Raw genomic sequence first — 23,298 nt, 5'->3', positions numbered from 1 at the left:
AGAAGCACTATTCTGTATTATATCCAGATTAAGGAACAATCTCCCCACTCCATAACCACACTATTTTCTTGCAAGCACTTCAAGACCGCACTAAAAACTCACTTAAAAAGTCTCTGGTGAAGTCCATGCACCAATCCTGACTAGTAACCCTCCTTTTACCTCCCCCTTCCTCTCCCATCCCCTAGCCACCCTGCCTCTAACCGCCTGATCACTGCATTCCTTCCTCTGCAGGCTCTGGCTCACTCAGTCTTCTCTCTTACTCCTCTATCTTCCCCTTCCCATCCCATTAGCCCTTCTAGCTTGTTCCACCTTTGTGTGGAGCTTCTGCTTTATATCTATATTTTTATATATATATTTATATGCAATATTTGTATATAAGATTTAGGTATATGAGAGTCTACAACAGTATCCGTTTGAGCTTAGTATTATCTGCATATACATCCTACCTTTATTCCTAGCCCCTAGCTATATATTGGTATATCTGTTCATTACTATGTTTCATATTGTATGTCTAGCTAATGTTTGGTGTTATGTATTATTTACTATTGTATGTACATTCAGTTGTTCTTCATGTATTCTATTCCTCATTTATTGTTCTGTGGAGCTTTTCCCCCTGGGCCTCCACTGAAAAAGGACATATGTCCATTTGGAATTTCCCGGTAAATAAATAAATAATTTTGTCATAAGAATGCATTGGCAAACATGCTTACATGGCCGATAAATGAACCTTGATGGAGAAGTAAGAAAGACCATAAGGAGGGTAACTCTCTCAAAGATTGTGAAACAAGTGAAACACTAATCCTGAAGAGGTGCTGTTTAAGTTGTTGGCACCAACTATAGAACCTTTTTCATTTGTTAATATATTTGCTAATTCAAAACACCAGCTCAGTTAGTGAAACTACACACCACACCCTGGAAATCAGTCGAACAACTGTTTATTAATATAAAACAACAAATACATTGAGTGCTTTTGTCCATTTATAACAGGACTTCCTTGTTCTAACCAACCACCTAGGAAAAATTAAAATGTGATAGACTGAATTTTTATAAAAGCCATTTCAGAAGGAAAAGTGGGCCCAATTGTGGTATTTGTGCAACTTCAAGCTAAGCAGCAGCTTTTGGTGCCTGTAACACTGCATTTGTACAATAAAAAATAATAAAGTTACACTTTTATCTCTATGTAAAAACCTGAAAACCTCTACTTCCAAAGCTATGGTGAGTGAACACTGTGAAAGGATTTTTGGGAGCAAAAAAATTGTAGAAATGGAAAAATCTTGCAACAAAGAGAGTAAGCACAGCTTCATAGTCACAGTCTACAATGTTAAATATTTTGCTGTGCAGTCCTTTAGAGGCAGAGATATGCAAGTCAAACATGGTAACAGCATCTGCAACTAATAAGACAATTATGAGAAGCACTTACTTCTATAAGGTGAGATGCGGACAGCACAGGCATCATTTCACGTGCAAAGCCTTTTTTCTCCAACAAGTGCTTGGGCAAGGTTTCTTGATAAAGAAGGAATTGCTCTTGTTCTGAAATGCCTTGTATTAGATACACAAAGAATAATACGAGTACGTATGAAATGAGAATTTATTGACACAATCTGGAACTGTACTCAAATCAAACATCTCAGTTTTAATTAACAAACAGTCTAAGTTTTCCGCTTTCTGCAAACAATAAGCTTAATAAGAAAAACTTTGCAAGTTTGAGATTTTAGAAGTAAATATCACTTGATTTTAATTCTTACATTAAATCATCTCATATCAAAGTCAGTGTCAATGCATCGTAACAGACAGCAGCCCAGTGCATCTTATGAAAGAAACAGGTCACCAATGGCCAATGTGTGAAACGCAAGTTAGCAGTCAAACAAAAAAGCATAAAACGGACAATGCAAGTACAGAAATGTCAGGTGAGCCAAAGAAATGTATTTTGATGTTACTACAGTTTACCAAACCCAGAAAGGCAAAGTACAGTGAGAGACTGTATCCCAGTATCTAACCAAAATGATTATTCTTGGATTATGGAATAAACTTGTATAAGTTAAAATTTAAGACAATTTATAAGGGCAAATAGATCTGAAGCACAACACTGTCTTTATAAAATAAAGCTAACCCATCACAAAGGAAAGTTTTGAAAATTAAGTGATGAGAAATAACTAGCCACTAGAAATACTTTTTGTTATAAGCAGTCAAAAGCTCACAAACCGTACAGCTGAGCACAACAACATATTTTCTAACAGAGGTTCCTGGATATTGAAAACCTACACAATCTGTTAAACATGGTTAGTCTGTTCAAGAAAAAACAACTAATGTCCAAAGACAGCAATAATTACTCATTACTGTAGCTGACCAAAACCTGCACCACTGCTTCCAGAAGGTACACAAACATCAAGCAGTTGAAAGTCTCCAGAGAGGAAAAAAATGCACCAATACACACTATTACTGTGAAAAATTTATAAATGGTGGTGCAGAATTGTCCTTGTACAGGAACTTTGCCTCGGCACAAAATTGTCAATAAGGAATAAAATTGTCATTTGGCTACCAGTTTATTTTTCTGACAGAGAAATGGCTGTCCACATTCTGTTGTTGCACAACCTCAAGAGTTTAACTAAACACAAGAGGTGCTGCGATTGCCTTCCTCCATTGGGGAAAACAACGCACTTTCTATCATTTCACCCTCACTACATATCCTTTCAGCCAAATAACATCTGGCCACATTATATAAAACACTCATAAGCCCTCTGCATGACCCAGCATCTACTATCCTCTAATTTCCACAAAAGACCAAGGGATAATTTGCGAACAGGTCATTTAGTGAGGTCTGGCCTTCAAAACAAGCAGAAAGTGCGCTACACTAATGCTATGAAGACAGACATAAGAGACATTAAGTAGCTACCACAAGCAAAACATATTTAGCACCTAATGTTGCAGGTACTTGCACAGGAATTTAACAGATAGACAAGATTTTTTCAGTGCAGCTAGAGTTTGCTTCTAGATGCAGACAGTAGTTCTGTGTTACACGGGGAAAATAAATGGCTACTCCTTAAATTTGCAGAGTAATTAAGCCAAGTCTCAAAACCAAGAAGCTTCCACAGGCATCTGCCTCTGTTGTGCTGACATGATCTAGAAGACATCTGACCTCTTAAGAATAAAGCTGTATGTGTACTTGCTCTAAATAGTAGACTAACATTTGATCTGTATAGTAGAGTATGGGAAAGGTTTTAATTTATCTATTGACAGGTTGCATGTGTATATATATATATATATATATATATATATATATATATATATATATATATAAATTTTTTTTTTTTTTTTAGAAATAAGGACAACCCTGTGATAAATTAAGCAAAATGACATACCAGGGTTATGGATATGCATTTTACAAAAAGCATGTCTACAATATAAGGAATAATTCATAAATATGGAATCATAATTTGCTGGCACAAAAGCAAATTGCCTGACTTGTTTTACCAAGATGTGTCAATCAAAGTGATTGCAGAAAAGGCAGTTCTACTTTAATAATAAAAGACTGGGAGAAACAGAAAATGCACTTTCATTTTGCTCTGATATTGTTCAAACAATAACAGATGAAATTGAAGGGACTAAAAGCTAAACATGCTGAAATGAAGGCAGGGCAACAGGAATTCCAGGAGAAGCTGATTTAACTGGTAGACGGACAATAAAGTGAGAATCAATTTTCCAAGAATACCAGGGAAGACTGAAGGGAGTAACTACATGTTATTTATGTAACAATTAACTGAATATATGGATAGGAATCGCTCGGTCAGAGATGTAACTAGAAAAGAGCACATTGGGCCTTCATGCCCGGGAATATGCAGCCTAAAAGGTAGCCAAAAAATACTCTACTGAAATTCCAAACCTGCCAGCAGAAACAGTAAATACTGTCCTAACTAAAGAAAAAAAAATGGAAACCCACTGAAGATTGGGGAAGCTTAAGTCTATGTGGCTAATGATTTCAACATGGCTTCTAGGGAGAAAAAGGAAACCAATTTATTCCCATGTGGCTGTTCTGTGAAAAAGGTCTACAATTTAAAATATGGCATCCAACTAACTTTGAGGTGTTTTTTTTCCACCGGTTTAGTGCCCACCACCTTATTCAGGCCTATGGGAAACTGCAGGGATGTGTCAATATTTGTCAGAGACCTTATTATGTACAGACTGAAGTCCAAACTTCTGTAAATAAGACAAATTATCACTTTACAATATACAAATAAATCACCTTCCATGTAACCCAATGACAAAGACAATTTTCTAATTGCATTAACAGAATTTCCCATATTGGGGGGATTTAATTTATCTGGCTATTATGTGGAATATCTACAATATTAATGTAACATGCCTAGTGATTCTGTGACCTAATAACTCTCTGGTCAAATGGTCAACTTACTAAGTATCCTAAAATTTTAGGTCTTATCCTAGCCAATACCTCCACCATCTACACCACTTCAAGCACATCCCCATACCTAGTCAAATTTAATCATAATTCAAGGATTTTCTCTAATAAGATTTCAAACAATAATACCACTACAGCAAACACCTCAGAATTCAAAGACTTTAAAACGTACACCTACTAACATCATAGGAAGAGCTCTCAAATTTCCAGAGTAATATTTCCAGTTCCCATGCAGCCTCATGGGCTACCTATATCTCAAAATGTTACTAACCTTTACTACACAGCAAAGACCAGTCTCCCAAACAGGTCCAAATATAATGGAAAATTCAAAAATAACCCACCTTGGTGGTTTATTCCCACTAAAACTCTACAATGAAAGAGAGAGGGGAAAAAGCCTAAATGTCTACAACAATTTACAATCTACTCATAAATGAATAATATCAAGTCAGTCAGTAAGGAACTGAAAATCAGTAAAGTTAAAGCTGAACTGGAAAAAAAATCTGAAATAAAATTATCAAAAAGCCTTCTTTAACTATATTAGAAAACTGTGAAGTAACGCTCAATGCTTTGAGCTAAATCATAGCATTACCTACAATGGCATTAATGATATAACCAATATACTAGCAGACAAATTTAGTACCAACTTCACATCTGCTACGGTTATTGAAATTCCAGAGCTGTCTCAGTTTGCACCCCTTCCCGTGCTTACATAGTTCTCAACTGTACAGACTTTCACAGAATGTTCAGATTCTTTGCCTCATATTTTTTGTCTGTTCCTCAGAAAATATCTGGTTTTCTGGCAAATCACTGAGGACCAAAGTCTCTAAGTAATGACATACATTTGAGCTTCAGACTTTGTATCATTCAGAGAATGCAAGCCAACATAAATCCAGTTACTCTATCAATTTTCTAAGCTTAAAGGAGCAATATTTGAAATCTTCCCTTATTTTAGGGCCTTTGTTCCACCATTATTTTAGGTTTTGTCCAGACTACTTGTGATAAGAAATTGAGAGGAATTATTGCTTTATCAGGAAGCCTTGACTACATTCTCCAAAGCCAAAAATACCACATCCATGGATCCCCAACAAAATACATTGCTGCCCAACAAACAGTGCCAAACAAGCACAATCTTCACCTCCTCTACATCTCTAAGTCAGGTTATGCTTTTGAAGTTTGGAAAATAGCTGTTGTAATGCCCCTACACATTGGCCATACCAAAGACCCTGGTAACTACAGACCTATCAACCTAACAAACCTAATTTACAAGGCCATGAACACATCATTCCAGACTTCTTAAATGCCAGTATTACAAACTGTATTGCCCTGGATATTTCAATTTGGCTTTATTAAGGGTGCCTACTAAATCTAGTTAACATCTTTGAAAAGATCAAGGAAACTGGGTGGAGTCTATGTAGTCCACATAGTGTACTTACATCTGGCCACAGCTTTAGACACTATACTGCATGCAGTTATTGTACGTAAGCTCAGAGAACCCAACACTGCTCCCTGTGTAATAAGGTGGATAGGAAACTTCACAACAGGAAAAACTAACTACTGCTGTACCTCATGGTTCCATGCAGCAATTTCTTCTGCTTAGTATCTACTTTCAAATCAAATTTCAAACTGACACTTTTGGCTAATTATGTTTCCTGATTACTAAATTGCATGGTGGCATTTTCTCTACATTCAACACCATGGCTCTACAGAAAGGACTACACCATGCAAAACACCACTGTAAAAATAATTTAAAATGAAATGCAAGAAAGTGCAGAATCATACTTGGCACAGAAAATTTTCTAGTACATACAATATAGATGGCACCCATTTTCAGACCGATTCAGTCATCAGAGATCTTGGTACCTTCATAGATAACGCCCTATCCTTTGACCATCGTGTTGCAAAAGTGGTGAGGAAATCCTTCTATCTGGCCCTCCTAATAGCCAAAAGGATCTCATCTAGGTCTAAAGAGGTTATCATTACCTCTTTAGGCTCAACACTAATCACATACTAATTCTAGAATACAATACCTGTTTACCATAACTCAGAAGTAGCAAGGCACCAGAGGTTCCTGATAAAAAGGAAGAAGGGTGAAACTAATTCAGAAGACAACCATAAGGTCATCTTCAGCTGCATTAGGAAGCTAAAAAGTAATCTACAATTTTGTACTGACTGTATCTGCAAAGATACCTCCTTCTCTGAACATAAGGATGCAATTATTGTACAGAAATTCTCTTCCATCTTCACTCCCCCTACCCTTTCACCTCAGTCTCCTTCATTCTCCAACTCCACCCTGCCCCCCTCCCCCCGATGAATTAGGACCAAGTAATTTGGCACTTTCCAAAACTAAAAACACTACTTTCACAATGCGTGCTGACAATATACCCGAATGCCTGATCTGAAGTGTTAAGTCCTACCTAACAAAATCCCTCCTTCAGTTCTTCAGCTCGGGTCTCAACACTAGTTAGGTCCCTTTGTTGTGCAGAATAGCAGCTGTGGTGCTCTTGCATAAATGTGGTCACACTACTAACCCTGGGAATTACAGGCCTATTAATCCCACTGGTATTTTCAAAGCTATGGAAAGTACTATAGCTGAATTAATAACACCAGTTCAGCTTTGCAGAAGACAAGATCATTTCTGTTCATCCTGGTTGAGTTCTCAAACAGTTAGAGATCACTGATAAGGAGCATACAGTCCACAATGCATATCTGGACCTTGTCAAGGCCTCTAACACATTCCCCATGCTGGGATTATTAAGAAACTCCTAAACTGAAAAATAACCCAAATATATAGTTTGGATTGGTATATGGCTGTCTGACAGACCCAGTTCTGACAAGTTCAGCTGTATTTGCTCAAGGCAGAATAAAAGTCACCAGTGGAGTCCCACAAGGCTGTGTCTTGGGCCCCTCATCTTTGGTATATGGGTACAGCCTGGGCACAAATGGTCGTTGAATTGATTCTGCCTTGAACTCTCTCTGATGCTATGACTATAGCAGCACTGATTTGCTTCCAGTCGCTAGGATGACAGAGAAGGAAGTGATGGAAAGAAGAGAGGACAGGACTGTTTTGGAATACACAAACCTCAGGATGAGGTGAGGGACATCACAAAAGGAAAGAATACAAAAGGTAAATCCAGTGGAAGTTATCAAGCAAGGATGCAAACACTGTTGTTACACATTAACCTATGAGGAGATTAAAGCAGTTTGAACTGGCAAAATTATGCAGAGAAATAAAGATGAAGTGTAGTGATGAATGAAATAAGGAGTTAATGCTGTTTGTCAATAACAACTTGTAATGGTTCTGGGGAATCATATAAGATTGAGTGTGTTGAGAGCACTTATTACTGCCAACATCTCATGTTTGAGGGTTTGGTCTGTTCTTTCTGTTCAAAAGACCCTGTACTTTTTTCTCCACAGACACCACTCCCCAAGAGAAGACTGAGGCATCTCTGGAAGTTTCAACTTAAGCTAGGAGAAGGAGAGTGACCCAGATTCAATAAAAAATGGTTTCTCCACCAAAGGAGTTGCCTTTTTAAAAATCCCAACACAGGAACCTGGAATGTCAGGGGATACTGATACTGGGACCACACTGATTTTAGGTACTACTGAATTTTTCTTATGTGGTGCCTGGCTAGAGGAATCATGAAAATCATGAATTTCCTTTGAAAATCCATTGCTGAGGCCTTGGACTGAACAGAAAAAAAAAACATGAACAGATCTAAATAAGTATAGACTTTTTCCTGTGGAAGAAAAACTCTTTGAACTAAAGGTATCTAGGAGACACCCCAAGAAAACAATCATGTCAGACGTAATCAAGCAAGCATTTTTAATGTTTTCCTGAAACCCCTGTCTGAGAAGGAAATCTCTCATGCAAGTGAGACATTCTTAGCACAGTGAAACAGACTCTGCAAAAGTAAGCAAGTTGTCCACGGAAAATGTGAACACCTTACAGTCTGCAGCAAGTTATGACTGGAGCTAGCCATTTGGTGAACATGCCTGGACCAGTGGATAACAAAGGGCAATGCAGAGAACTGAATCATAACCCAGACCACAAGACCTTAAATATTTTTTGAAATCCAGTTGTACAGGAACAAGATAAACATCCTTTAACACTAAGGTTACTAAAAACTTAAAGGGGGAAATGACAAGTAACAGGTCATGAAGGGATAGCATTCTGTACTCTGTAATTTTAACAAACTGGTTTAGAAAGAAAACAGACTGTTCTCCAAGCAAGGCTTCTTTATTTGGTGCTACAAACATTTGCAAATGAAACCTTTCCCTAGCAAATGAGGCTGGACAACTTCTAGAATCATCCAAGTCAGCAGTTGTTTAAAGGCAGGATGAAAAAAAAGTAGTTTGACCTGTCAGATAAGGAGGAACCCCCTAAAAAGGAGGGATGGATTCACAGTGCTATCTGCATCCTTGATGAATCACTCTCTGAACTCATTTGTCTGAGATTATCTGCTCCCAAAGACAGAAATGGAGAGATTTTTTTGGAAGATTTAAAGGCTTTCCAGGATGGGAAAAAGGTGGAGGCACACTGCAGAGAAGGCATGCAGATTTATCAGACTGTCCCTATTCTGTGTGTGTGTGTGTGGGGGGGGGGTTAACCTTTTTTTTTTTTTACAGAGCCCTTGTCGTTGGTTTTTGAATGTCTGCTTACGTTTTTATTCCTACCTCTGCAACCATTTACAAAAACACATTAGCAAACTTGGAGAAAGAAGGCTGAAAAATCTAACTCCCTCAAATCAGTATCCTTTCTCTCTACACTTTTTCAGGACCTCTGCACCTGCCTATCCAAAACAACCTCTGTATCTAAATAAAGCAGTTTTTAAAATTTCTGCTTTAACATCCTCGGGTAGATTTTGCATATATAAACCTTCTCATAACAATTCCTGTTGCAGATGCTCTAGAAGAAGTATCAGCAGAATTCTAAGCACACTGCAAAGTGTGTTTAGTCAGCTGAGACACAGAAATAATACGATTAATCATAAGAGGGAAAGGTGTCTATAATGTTCCTCATGTTATCAACAGATGTAAGCAAAATGTGAATGTATGGGCTTGACAATTAAGAATTCTAAAAATAAGTGATGCAGAGATGTGCACTTTTTCCCAAATCTATCAAGGCCTTCCCTTCCTTAATGGGGGGAATGTTCGGCATTACCAGAAGCAGGATTTACCAAAGAAATCACTGAAGGGTCAGATCTGGGACTGGAAAATAAAACTCTGTATGAATGAGGAACTATGAACGAGGAACTTTATACAATCTATCTGCTTTCTTTATGGATAGCAGCCTGGCTGTCAGGCAAGTTACAGGCTGTAATAAATATATCCTCCAATGCTGAAACAACAGGAAGAACAAGAGTGGGTAAGGGAAATTCTAGTTGCAATAAATCACAATTTTTCCCCCAAGGGCAGTGGAATATCACTATGTTCCTACAGAAAAAAAAAAAAGTTATGTACTCACCATAATGTTTTCTTGGGTGGCGAAAGCCAGGGTACCTTTTTGGTTAGCCAAGTATAGGCCCCTAGGGCCAATAGCCTAGTACCTACCTATGAACTTATAATGCCCCATCTGTGTTGCCCATTTTACTTCAATTGTTTGGATCCAAGTCGGCTGCTTCTTCCAGCTCATGGAACACAAACTCTCCCTCCCTTTACCTATAATACCAAAGTCACCTAACATACCTCAGAGATCTTGTTTGCTGCCCATAGACCTGCAAAGTAATAAGGAATTATGATATACAGCAGAGCCGATTATCCAAACATCGATTATCAGAAATGTCAATTATCCAAACACAGCCTTTCATAGTTTCCAGGTAGGAAAAATCAGAGTCTGAATATGTAACAGTTATACATATTCGCTTGTGAGTGCTTTTTTGAGCTTGTATTACAATAGTCCACTACATCGTTTTGTACTTAAAAGTATATTTGTTTTATTTTTCTTGTTTAATGTTAATCAAAAGCATTTTTAGAAGTTTTTTATCTGGTTCAGTTATATATTTGATTATCCAAACTACCCTGGTTCTCAATTAGTTTGGATAATTGACTCTCCTCTACTGTAACAGAATCCTTTGACCTTTCCAAGAGTAAAGCAAGGAGGGGGGCTGAGGAAGAATGAAAATGGACAACATGGATGAAATGTTATGATGTGTACATAACTATCTGATGTTGTCATTTTCATTCATTCCTCAATTGTTGGGACAGAGTCCCCAGCTACCTAAATCCCTTGAGGAATCTATGGAAGGATATTACTAAGCACAGATGAGCCAAAGAATGCTCTTCCCCTTGACACCAGATACAATTTGTAATGAGCAATAAAGGTATGAGGATTAGTCCAAGCTGGGGCTCTACAAATATCATCAAAGGAAGTTCTAGGCAAAAAGGTTGAAGAAATAGCCATAAATCTGGTGGAATGGGCTGTTGGTTGTTTTGGTAACGCAAACTCACGTTTTGTATACAAAAGTAATATAATCAGTCAATAATTTGGCTGAACTCGCTTTAGAAACTGGTTTGCCTATTTTGATTCTGAAAAGGAAACAATTGTTCAGATTTCCTCAAATTTTTGTTCTGTGAAGATAGACTCTTAACTGTCTGTGGACATCCAATAGGTGTAACATATATTCTCCTTTATTTGAGAAATTTGGAAAGAAGGTTGATAACCTGATTAATATTGGATTCTGATATTGGATTCTGACACCACCTTAGGTAGAAAGGAAGGACTGGTCCATAAAGATGGTCTATCATTGTGAAAAATCAAATAAGGAGGCAGAACCTGTAAATTCTGACACCCTTCTGGTAGACGTAATAGCAACCAAGACTAAGTTTTCCAGGTGAAACATTAAGTTCACACTTGGCTGATGGTTCAAAAGGGGGTTGGGTTACGGTCTGCAAAGCAATATTTAAATCCCAGGGAGGAGATGGGTCCTTTAACCGATGTCAAAGTAGATATGTTCCTCTCAGAAAGGTTTTGCAAAGTTTGGAAGATGCTAAAGTTGAATTATTTACTCTTATATGAAAACAAGAAATGGCTGCCAATTGTACTCTTACTGTTGATGAAAACTGTAGTTAAAAAGTCAAAAACTTTAGAAATCTGAGCTGAAAAGGGATCTAAATTATTTTTATCTGCCCAAAATACAAATCTTTTCCATTTACTTTTGTAAAATTTTCTAGTAGAAGCTTTGTGGCATGATAACAGGATGCGATGGGCAGGTGAGGAGAGCCTGGATTGTCTAGCAAATAATGGAACTAGAGAAACAATGTGGGTCAACTTGAGGCCTAAAATGCCTAGATGAGGAGTCATGTCTGTTAGGCGAGACAGTATATCTGACGTTGGATCCAAAATCCAATGTGGGTGGAACAAGATGAGGCCAAAGGAAGGGGAAACCAGATTTGATGAGGCCAGTAAGTACAATGAGGATAACTGTGCTCTTCAATCAAGATGCTTTCTGGAGAAATTTTGGTATGAGGGGTATTGGAGGGTAACCAAAAAGGAGACCAGAGAGGTCCAAACGTGAAGTACAGCACTTCACAGGGACTCCCCCATTGGAGTGGGACAGGGCAAAGAACCTGTTCCATTTGCTGTTGAAGGGAGATGCAAAGAGATTACAGCATGGCTGGCCCCATAGACAGAAAATCCTCTCCACCACCTGTATGTTGAGACACCAATTGAGAAGCATTAGAATAGACCTGCTTGTCTGCAATCACAAAGGACGTCCCAGGGATGAGCATTGCCATTGGAAAGCGAATGGATGAGATTGCCCATTGCCTTACTCTTACAGCTTCTCAAGATACAAGTTAGGATCTGTTTTCTCCTTGTTTGTTGGCATACCAAAACAATGACATATTGTCTGCCTGAACTGCAATAATCCCGGTTGGCAGAGTGTCTTGGGAGGCCTACAACACTGGGAGAACAGCTCTCATTGCCAAGACATTGTTATGTGTTTTGGCCTCTTTGGGGGACCATTTGTCTTGGAGTGTCCTTCTCAAGAAGTGCCCTCCCACTTGAAATGAGAGGCATCTGTGGTAACTGTGGCCTTGGGTAGATGGAGAACAAAGGACGGCCTTTTTGCATTTGACTGGAATGGATCCACCATAGAAGGTAATTTGTGGAAGTTTGTGTTATTTTGACTGGATAATGGTTACTGGAGAACAGACCGTTAAGTTGTGAGTGTCCACTGAATGATTCTCATACGGTACCCTTGCCAGCAGTACAAGACTGATTGCCACTAGCACAGATCCCAATGACTGGAGGATCAGACGATCTGAGAGAGACCTTTGAATAATCTTGTTGACCTTGAGCTGAATTGTTTGAACCCAGGACAGAGGGAGAGAATCTATTTGAGTGACTGTATTGAAAACAGCACAGATGAATTTGGATATATGAGTTGGCTCGAGCTGAGATTTTGTTGCAACTGACAGATCCCCAGACGAGAGCATAACTGGAATAAGCGGTTCCAAGCCTGAATAAGATGATGCCTGGTCAGAGTGATTATGAGCCAGTCATTCAGATATGGAAAAACCTGGAATACCTGTAGTCTCAAGTGAGCTGCAACTACTGCCATACACTTTGTAAACACCCTAGGAACTGTGGTGAGACCAAAGGGCAGTGCTCTGAATTGGTAATGACTTGTGCCCAGCTGGAAGCGTAAATATCTCCTGGATCGTCCTGTTCATTTTTTTATGATAGTATGCATCCTGAAGATCTGTTAAGCGCATCCAGTCATCCTTGGGCAGAAAAGGCAGAATGGACTGAACCACGACCATCTAGAAATGTTCCCGACTTTTTCTGGTCTGGGGGGCCTCTTGGATGACTCTTTCTAGCAGTTTGTTCATTTCTAGAGCTGCCGGTTCCCTCCGATTGGGTGGAACATTGGGAATTTTATTTGATACTAGCGGTGTGGATGGAAAAATGGTATTATATAACCTATGAATATTATATCCTCCACACCCATGAATCTTTTGTAAATATTCAGCCAGGCTCTCTGGTGCAGGAATAGACAACCCCTACTGCCTCCAGAGAAGGACAGTTGGGCCTCCTTTCAGAAGCACTGATAGGATCTGTCAGAGATAGTATCCCTAGATCTCTGGTTATCTGGCCCACCTCTGCCACAGGGATGGCATTTTCCACTACAGTTCCCCCCGCTGCTGCGGGGGAACTGTCTCCACGTGGATCTTGGAAGGGACACAGGGATTTTTTTGAACCAATTTTACTGTCTGCCTTGTTGGCTCCTAGAAAATGTCCTTTGAGGGGTCAAAAAAATGTATGCCCACAGACAGGGTTTCTCCTTCCTGCTCACACCTACAGAGTTGTGTCTTAAACTTTGGGGCCACATGAAAATCTTACATCAAAAGAAGCAATGACAAAGGAAGACCTGAAGAATTCTGCAAAGTGACACAAGCACATCCAGGCATGTCTTCTGATGTAAACGCTTGACCCTGCCACCTGTGAGATAAGCCTCATGGATGAGTTTGAAATGGAATGAAGGGTAGCCAAATGCGAGGAAATCGTGCTCTCTACTTCAGAGGATGTGGTCCCAAAGAGGGCTTTGGAAAGTTCTTTAATCAAATCCCTTTAAAGTCTTGTAAAATTTGCCAAGTAATCCAGTGACCTAACAGTGAAGATCGCTGAAGAACAGATACTTCCCAAATCTGTCCAGTACCTTAGACACCCTGTTAAGAGGAGAGGAAAGAGGAACTTTGTTCTGCCAGTTCCTTCTTAGCGGCCACCATTACGACCATGGCACCAATGGGAACTCCCTTACTTCAATATGTTCCATTCTTAGGTGGTACCAGGATCCTATCTGGTCTCTTAGGGATAGGCTCAATGATGTCAGGTTCCTTCCATGGCCATTGAGAGACCAAATCAATGATCTCATCAATGGGTAGAGTCACCCAGGAGGTAGACAGGCCAGTGCCAAAGGCAACAATGAACACCAACTCCTTTTGGGAAGGGTTAACAGGGGACCAACCAGACCTTTGTTTTAGGAGTTCTAAGATGTCTCCAAATGAGACATTGTTGGGTGAAGATCTGGGGGACCCTTCCACTTCAAAGTCAGTAGACTCTCCACAAGAGTCTATCACAGACAACGTTCCTCGTTTTACACTTCCTCTTCCTAGAGGCTTTTTTGGTGGTATGCTCTGGAGAAGTGTCAGAAGAAATTACTATACCCTGCAGTGTTCTCTGGAAACTAGTTTGGGCCATCTGTCCCAGGGGAAAAGATGGTTGAGGCTCTGGATGCAGAATCGAAAGGAACTGGGTAGGCGGAGCCAAAGAAGGGAGAGAAATCAGGACTCTGGGAACAAAGAAAGCTCTCTCCACTACCTTGAAGGCAGAATGCCTTGGAGAAAAAGGCACTGGACAAATCCAATTAGGCAGGTTTCACCCCAAAGACAAGCTACTTGAGGAATAAGTCAGAGCCAAGCTGAAGCTCCAAGGGGCACAGACAGCTCAGACAACTTTCAGAGTAGAGTCCAACACCACAAAACCAACACTGACACTATGGCTCATAGTTATCTGGCTCTAAAGTACCCAATGCTGGACCACTCTCAGACACCATCAGAGTTGAAGATGCCAACATCTTGGGATCAGAGGTAGACTCCAGGACTTTCGGATCTGATGGCTCTGAAACCGATGGTTGGATTGGAGAAAGAGCTAATAATGGAGCAGCACTGACAAGGGTCTCTGGACCCTATGGGGTTGAGCCAGGAGAACTCCCATTTGTATCTATGTCCAGGGGAACTTTCTCATCATCCTGTCTACATTAGCTTCTGTAAGGCTCTTGGAAGGTCGAATGGATAAAGATCTTCGATGTTGGCGGGATGGGAGGCAAGTGGTGAACGGATCCAACAATACCTAAAGGTGAATGTATCTGTGGAGATTTATCTGCTCTAGGTATCAGATCTGACTTTCTGGCATGCTTAACAGGATGTTTTGATGACAGAGCTGAAACAGTAGAAATTGTAAATTGTTGGCTCCCTAGATCTTTTATGAGACTCTAGTTTGAGAATCTTTTGTCTACTGTTCTGGGGGCTTCGGCCCCAGAAGCTGTAGAAGCAGGATTAGAGGGCAGCAAGCCTCTAAGAATAAACATATTCTTTGTCAATCAAGGCATGGGTATTAAAACCCCTTAAAGATTATTTGTCATTGTCAAGGTGAGTAGGCCCTAAACAATATACACACACTTTGAATGTGTGTCCAAGTTAGGAATTTTGTGGCCACAGGGGACAGTTTTTAAAACCTGAAGGTTTATTAGACATAAGACAGATAACAAGTAGAGTGAGTTAGAATTTTTTTTTAATATGGATAGTAAGAAACAGAAATTACCAACGATAAGTGAATAAGAGATGGAGTATTCTTAATACCATAATTTATAAAGAGTAGTCTAATAAACAGGAAGGAAATAAGTAATAACTTCTTTAGAGTTTTAAAGAGAGGAAAGAGGAAATTGTAATTATATATAAATTGAAAATTAACTCATGAAAAAAAAAACAATGAAAGCTCACTAAAGAGTTTACAAGGACCACAACCGAATGTTGTGGCAGCAAACAAAAATCTGAGGTAAGTTATGAGACTACGGCATTATGAGTAAAGGGAGGAGCTTGAGTGTTTCAGTGTTCCATGAGCTGGAAAAATGGCTGAGTTGGATCACAGGATCAAATCCGAAATCAACAGTTGAGGAATGAATGAAAATGACATCGGATCAAGTGGTTCCATTCTCAATATGGTTTCAGAAAAAGAAAATTCGTCCAAGGGACTATCAGAAGAAACACTCCCTCAGAATCAGAGACCAGAGAAGAGAAGGCAGCAACTGTCCCCTCAAAATTATTTTTTGTTCAATATACTGGGAATCTTCAGAAAATGAAGAGATCATTTTTCTCTTACCACTAACACCAAAACCAGATGGTTCAAGAGCCTGACGTAAACCCTGAGCTAAGTTCAGCAAATCACTCTTGTCCAAAGTAACAGAGACGGAGACGGAGTGAGATAATGGCTTCTTTTTGACAGGAATGTCTTTTAGAGGCAGACTAACTACTGACAGGCTAATCATCCCTGGGTATTGGCATCCCAGGACCGATAGGCAAACAGACATTATCTGCTCCTTTGAGACTGATAAGAGTGGTCCTCCCTTGCTCACCAAGGACAGCTACAGAAGATGTGTCTCACCCCTGGTCCACGGTGGTTGAATGGACTCCACCACAGGGAGGCAAGGAAAATGACGAATGATCTGAGGAACCGGAAAAGGCCACAGTAGAGTCACCCTTCTATGGCCTAGTGAAATTTGCAGCCAGCTAAAGGAGCTAAGGCTATTGGGAAATTTTATTTTTGTGGCTGGAAGGAAGAACAACCAAGGGACCAGTAAGTTGTTCCAAAGTGAATTCAAAAATGCTTGAAGTCAAGGTAAAATGACAGTAGAAGTTAGTAAAACAGCCAAGTATTTAAAAATTAGACTTTTACAACAAAAGCACAATGAAAAGCACTTTTAAACACTTGCACCATGCTCCCAAAGCAATTCAATATATATTTTAGATAGAAAGAGTAAACAAAAACTTGGTTTCAAACTTTTTTCCCATGAAAGTACCAAGCTCCATTTCACAGAAAAAAAACAAACTAAAAGTCATGCGACAGTCCATAAAAAGACGTTTACATTTCACAAAAAAAAAAAAGAAATTTTAACATCTGCCAACTTACTACACTCTCAAAGCATATGTTCCCAGTTACCTCTATTTTTCTCATCACACCCCTCCAACATTTGCCATCTTTGTGAGGAAAAGTTTTTTTTCAGACTGCTTTTTAAAAAATACCTATGCAAATACTTCCAAGCAAAAGTCCTAGATCTTCCAGACTTTGCGGTATACTTCGGAGCCATACCTATGTCCTCCTATTGCTTCCTTGTGAACTGGTGACAAAACGGGGGGGGGGGGGGGTTTCATGGTGTCTCAGGGAAAAAAATGTCCAGGACTTAGAACTTCAAAAACTTTGTTAAAATAAAATGCAAAATGGAAACAGCAAAAATTCAACAGTTCCATACAAACAATAGAAGCTGGCTGATTAAATAATTTAATCGAACAGTCAATAGCTTTAGTGCTTTCATCTCTATAACTCAGGACAGCTGCCTTTTTTTTAGTTTTGTGTTTTTTTTTTTTTTTAGTAACGTGTTTAGTACTTTTCGTTCAGGGTTGCATGGCATACACACCAGTTTGAGGTTCTTTCGTTGCGAGTTCCTTAATTCCAATCTTCCTTCCCACTCTTTTCTAACCTCACCGATTGATTTTTATAGTTATCGTGCAACAGTTTATATGCCCTATTAATTAAACCTTTTTAACAGCTTCTGTTAAAAAAATATCCCTTCAAATCAGGTAATATTAAACTATCTTGTTCTAATGGAAGGATCAACTTATTCCACCTGACCTTTGCCCTCTTCCCCTCCCAGATAAATTCTTTCATTTCTTTAATTGTGAATTTTTTTTTCTGTTTGGACAGTTCTCTCTACTTGCCCATTAGACTGCAGATACTGTGGACAGGGTACATCAATTCCCATTCATGCAGACATTCTGAATTCCAAACATTTTTTTTTAATATACTGTGGATCACTGAAAAATGAAATTAGATACAAATATTTTATTGAACTTTTCATAAACAAAACAGCAAATTCACAATGTTTTCCCATTCTGGAATAAAATATTAGCATAAGAAAGGAAAAAAAATATTTACAATATGTACAAAGATCTGAAGTAAAATTGCAGATTACAAGTAAATTAGACAAGTTTCTTTAACACTTCATTTCAGAAAGAGTCGTGATCCATTTGCAGAGTCTAAGTGACAAAGTTTTATCCAAGGATTAACTATAGTCTTTAGATTGAGTTCCTCAGTCTTGGTTTCCTTAATTGCCCATTCTTTCACTGACGAGAGACACAGAACAAATTAGGAATATCATTTACTGAGAATATAGACTAATGCATTAATCACACTGATTTTTTTAAATCATCACACTTGCATTTTTGAGCTTGTCAGATATTTGCAACAACTTACACACTCAAAATAAATGGCTTTTTTTGAACCAAACAGTCTGCCTACTGGCTTCCACAGATGACCTGGCATACCTTCACTTGGAATGTTGCTATGACATGAACCGCAAACGGTACATTTCTGTACAGGCTATTCTGAGTCAGCCTTCCTGGCCAATATATTAAAATCTCATATGGACTTTAATTAACCTCTCAAGCATTTGTCTTCTCAGGTGACTTGGAAAGTACAGTTGTGTAAGTAAATTTACTGTGAGAACATGATGTTCTAATAGTGCACTGTTGCGAAAGCCTAAGTTAGACCAGCTTTTCAAAGCTAAAATACACACTTCATGAACTCTGTCAGGAGATGAAGAGGAGCTCCATATAAAAGAGACAATTAAGAGCACAAAAGTCTCATAGCTTTTTTGCTCCAAAAAGAGAGGTAATAGCCCTAAAAGGAAAATGGTATGAAACTCACCACAAGGAAACACATATACACAAAGGTATACACATCTACATCCTGGTTAAAAAAAAAGTAAGGGGGATGGAGGGTGGGGATGGATACTGTGACAATCTATTCCTGCATCTTCCATTAAGGTAAGTTTGCTCACATAACTATACTATATTCAGCATTAGATTACTGCTGCATTAACCTAAGTAATTTGGGAAGAGTACCATAACTTAGAAAATTAAGAGAGGAGGAGAGAATATATCAATAATCTAAGAGTCCCTTGAGAATGGTCCTAGCAAAGCCAGTTATATACCTGGAAAATTAATCCAGTTTATAGTGCATGGTAAAATTATGCAATGAGGATCAAGTTCCATCTTCTAGAATACTTTTAGTGTTGACTCCTTTCCAGAAAGCCACCCATGCATTCAAAGACATAGTGGAATAGGCCCTTATAACCCCAATGGATGTGGCTTACTATGGGGAGAGTAACAAAAAACAGCGTGAGACAACCAATAACATAACAGCCACCTTGCAATTGTCTGCTTTGACAATGGGTTTGCCTCTCCTCTTACCTTCGACCAGCTTTCCTGATGAAATGCATTATCTATATAGCATCCGAGCTGTCTGTGGACAGAGTATGAAGAATTTCTTATACATTGCTTTTAGGGTCAGGAAAAAAGGCAGGAGAGATTAATACACCAACTCAAGGTAAACTCTAGAGACCACTTCAAGCATAAAAGGAGGATTTGAAGTAAAAAACCAAGGTACTGAACCAATATGGCCAAAGTTAAACTTAAAAATAGTGTTTATTATAAAGATAGTAAGCACTTTCACGATTAAAAAAAAAACGCTTCATCAGATGGATTTCATCTCAAAGAAACACTGTCTCCATAGAAAATGAGGTATAATTTACTCACCAGTAACTCCGATACTGCCCTATCAGAAGTCAGAGCAAGGAGTAAAATGGACTTCCATGTTCCAAACCTTCAATAAGATTGAAGAGTTGGTTCAAATGGAAAAGAGAGTAAGGTTTTCAAGTGCAAAGGTTAAGATCCCAAGGAGGAGCCACCTGTTTTTTGTGTGTGGATGGACACGTAAAATCCCTAACCAAAACTGCTTAACATGGGCCACAGGAAGAAAGGGATTTGTGTTGATAGATAAATGCATTATAAGTAAAAACACTGAGTGAACCTCAGAGTAAATCCTTCTTGCAGAGTGAACATGACTTCAACTCAGTGACTTGAAACTAATGGTGGAAAATTTGGAGACTATGTGGCAACTTAGGCTAAATGCCATGCATCCACACCTGGCCTCTGACAGTATTGCTGTTCTGCCTACACTTAAGGCAAAAGCAAATGTGATTAAATAAAATTTCCTCTTTTATATATTCAGCAAAGTATATCAGCATCATAACACTTTTTATCTTTAAGCATATTGTACAAGTGCATTTTTATCTTGATTCTTGGTTCAAGCATGTTTTTATATTTCATGTATAATTGTTTTTTTCAAATTTATGTGATGATGTAATTTAATGTGGATGGGCCAGAAATTAGGGGATGGGGTATTTAAATGTTGTTTGTACCAACCAACGTTACTCTGACGAAGCCATTCTTATGGTGAAAGCGCTCAGTCGTTGGGATCTCTGTGTTTTGTGCTATTAAATCGGTGAAACCACGTTTGTGTTGGAACTTTATTTTTATTTCATTGTTTTTTGCTTCGTTGGAAGAATTGGTGTTTTTGTGTCAACTCAATGACACGTTCCTGAAAGAAAGGGAGGATTCAAGGCCAGGCTGCATAAGTGGTCAGCAATGAACCTTGATAGAGGAGAAAGAAATGCCAGAGGAAAGTACCTCAAATATTTAAGAACAAGGGGCAGCTGGCCCTTAAAAGCATTGTGGTCCTTTGAATGGCACCATTAGAAAATCTCTTCCATTTACACATATATGATTTCCTGTTAAGGTTTTAGCCTCCTTCACTACTTGTTACACATCTTCAGAAAAAGGGGCATAAAAGTTAACAAAATTCGGTCATCCAAACAGTTAATCTAAAAGATTCCAGGCTACAGATTATCAAACAACCCCCCCGTCTTGTGAGAGTGACTTCAGTCTATGCAGAAAGCGTGCAGTAATTGCAGTTTCAAAAGGGAGAACCACTGTTGCCCGGGCCAAAGGAGTCACCCTATGAAACTTTAAGGAATCCTTCTGGATCTTCAGAAAGTACAGTTGTGTAAACTTACCATAAATGTAGATGTTCGAGTGTATTGCAGTCACCACATTTGGGTTATCTGCTTGCAGTAGCACTCAGTCGGCCCGATTATCAAAGTCTTGGGTTCTGTGTTGGTTGCTGTCTCATCTTCAGTGACGTCAGGTAGTCAGGGGTATAAAGCATGCAGCCAACGCCATTACATCAGTTTTTCCTGCCCCAGATGTTGGGTGCCCCCCTAATGGGAAGCAATTAAATATATACATACAAGATTATACCTCCAACAAAAAAAGCAAACACAACAAAAAACTTTTAAGCATAGTAAAGGAGAATAGAGGTATAGCCAAAAGAAGTCAGGGGGCTGGAGGGAGGGTAACCAGGACTGCAACAGTGAATACACTTGAACATCTACATTTATGGTAAGTGTACACAACTGTACTATGTTCCTCGTGTTTCACTTCTGCAGTCATCACATTTGGGTAGATTCCCAAAGCTAAGGATGGGAGGAGGAATTTAGACAGCATTAGGACCAGCTAAAAGCCCTTGCAAGACTGCAGTGGCAAAGCCAACTCTGGATTTAGAGACAATTGGCAAATGGTAATGCTTGGTGAAAGTATGTACAGAACTCCAGGTAGCAGCTTCTAGGATATCTCTGGTAGTGACACCTCTGAGAAAGGCTGAAGAGGTAGATGCAGCCCTGGTTGAATGGGGTCTAATCCCCTGTGGGATAGGTTTTCCATGGTGCTTACAGCAGAAATTAATGCAATGGTCTATCCATTTAGAAATGGTTTGCTTTGAAATAGCCTTCCCCTCTGCCCTTGCAGCAAATGCCACCAGCAGTTGTTCAGATTTCCTTTGAGGTTTAGTCCTGTCCAAGTAAAATCTAAGTTGTCTGTGCACATCTAAGGAGTGCAGTATCCGTTCCCCTTTGTGCTGTGGATTAGAAAAGAAGGCTGGCAAATGAATGGATTGAGTAAGAGCCCGGATACCACCTTGGGCATGGAGGAGGGATTGGTACTGAGGTACACTCTGTCCGTATGAAAGATGATGAAATGCTCCACTGCCATAAGGGCCTGTAATTCAGATACCCTTCTTGCTGAAGTGATTGCTAAAAGGCAAGCTGTTTTCCAAAAAAGGAATTTTAACTCTGCACTTGCAGCTGGCTCAAAAGGAGGAAGAGTGAGTTTTTCCAATACAAAGTTAAGGTCCCAGGCTGGAGATGGGACTCTCATGGGTGGTCTTAAGTTTTTGGCCCCTCTGAGGAACTGCTTGAGCAGTGGGTGAGAAAAGAGGGGTGGTTTTGTGTTGTTATGAGCTGAAATGGCTGAGGCGTGAATTTTGATGGAGGAAAAGGAAAGGCCCTTGTGAAGCATCTCAGTTAAGTATTGAAGAATCTGAGGTAAATTGGGCGCTGCTGTGGCCATCCCTTCAGTTTGGTTCCGGGCACAGAATCTTTTCCATTTTTCAGCATAAGATTTTTTAGTACTAGGCCTACTTGCCTCCAAAATGACATCCAACACTTGTTTACTGAGGGATGGTAACGGAGAGATTAGGTAATTAGCCAGGCTGCCAGGTTCAGGGTTTGAAGCTGGGGGTGCAGTATCTGGCTCTCCTGCTGTGACAGCAGGGTAGGGGTCTGAGGCAGGTGCCAAGGGGCTAGTTGTGACACTGCGCAAGAGGGGGGTACCAGTGTTGGTGTGGCCAGTCTGGTGCAATTATCGTCCTTGGTGTGTCCTGTTTGACCTTTAGTAGTACTTTGGAGAGGAGAGGCAGAGGAGGAAAGGCATAAACTGATAGATTTTTCCAGCTGAAGGACAGAGCATCCACTTTTCAAGCTTGTTTTTGGGGAGTCCTTGTGCAGAATTTGTCCAATTGGTAGTTCTGGGGGGAGGCAAACAGGTCTGCATCTGGGCTCCCCCATTTGTTTATCAAAATGCTGAAAGTCTTTGGTTCCATTTTCCACTTGTGTGGGTCCATGAGATTTCTGCTTAGTTCGTCTGCTAGTGTATTTAGTTTTCCTGGCAGATATTGAGCCTGTAGATGCACTTGGTAGCTCAAGGTTGTGTTCCACAGAGCCATGGCTAGTCTGCAGAGGGGGCAAGAATGGGTGCCCCCCCCCCCCGCTTGTTTATGTACTACATAACAGTGGTGTTTGTCCATCTTTACCATTAATTGTCCTGGAAGAATGTGGTCCTTGAAGGCTATCAGAGCATTCTGTACAGATAAT

At 39.5% G+C, this 23,298-nt stretch overlaps 1 protein-coding gene across 1 annotated transcript in view; it reads right to left on the bottom strand.

The window, feature by feature from the left end:
- Positions 1-23,298, bottom strand: part of NUP133 (nucleoporin 133) — a 2,059,048-nt gene that overhangs the window by 91,684 nt on the left and 1,944,066 nt on the right. The window contains exon 22 of the mRNA XM_044070734.1: positions 1,421-1,539. Within this exon, the coding sequence (XP_043926669.1) occupies positions 1,421-1,539 (119 nt within the window). The remainder of the gene's footprint in view (positions 1-1,420; positions 1,540-23,298) is intronic.

The sequence above is a fragment of the Protopterus annectens genome, chromosome 1.part0, assembly GCF_019279795.1.
Source record: "Protopterus annectens isolate FY-2018-M chromosome 1.part0, PAN1.0, whole genome shotgun sequence".
Taxonomy (NCBI): domain Eukaryota; kingdom Metazoa; phylum Chordata; order Ceratodontiformes; family Protopteridae; genus Protopterus; species Protopterus annectens.
Note: the sequence above shows the minus strand (reverse complement) of the source record. Positions and strands in the feature narration are given on the sequence as shown.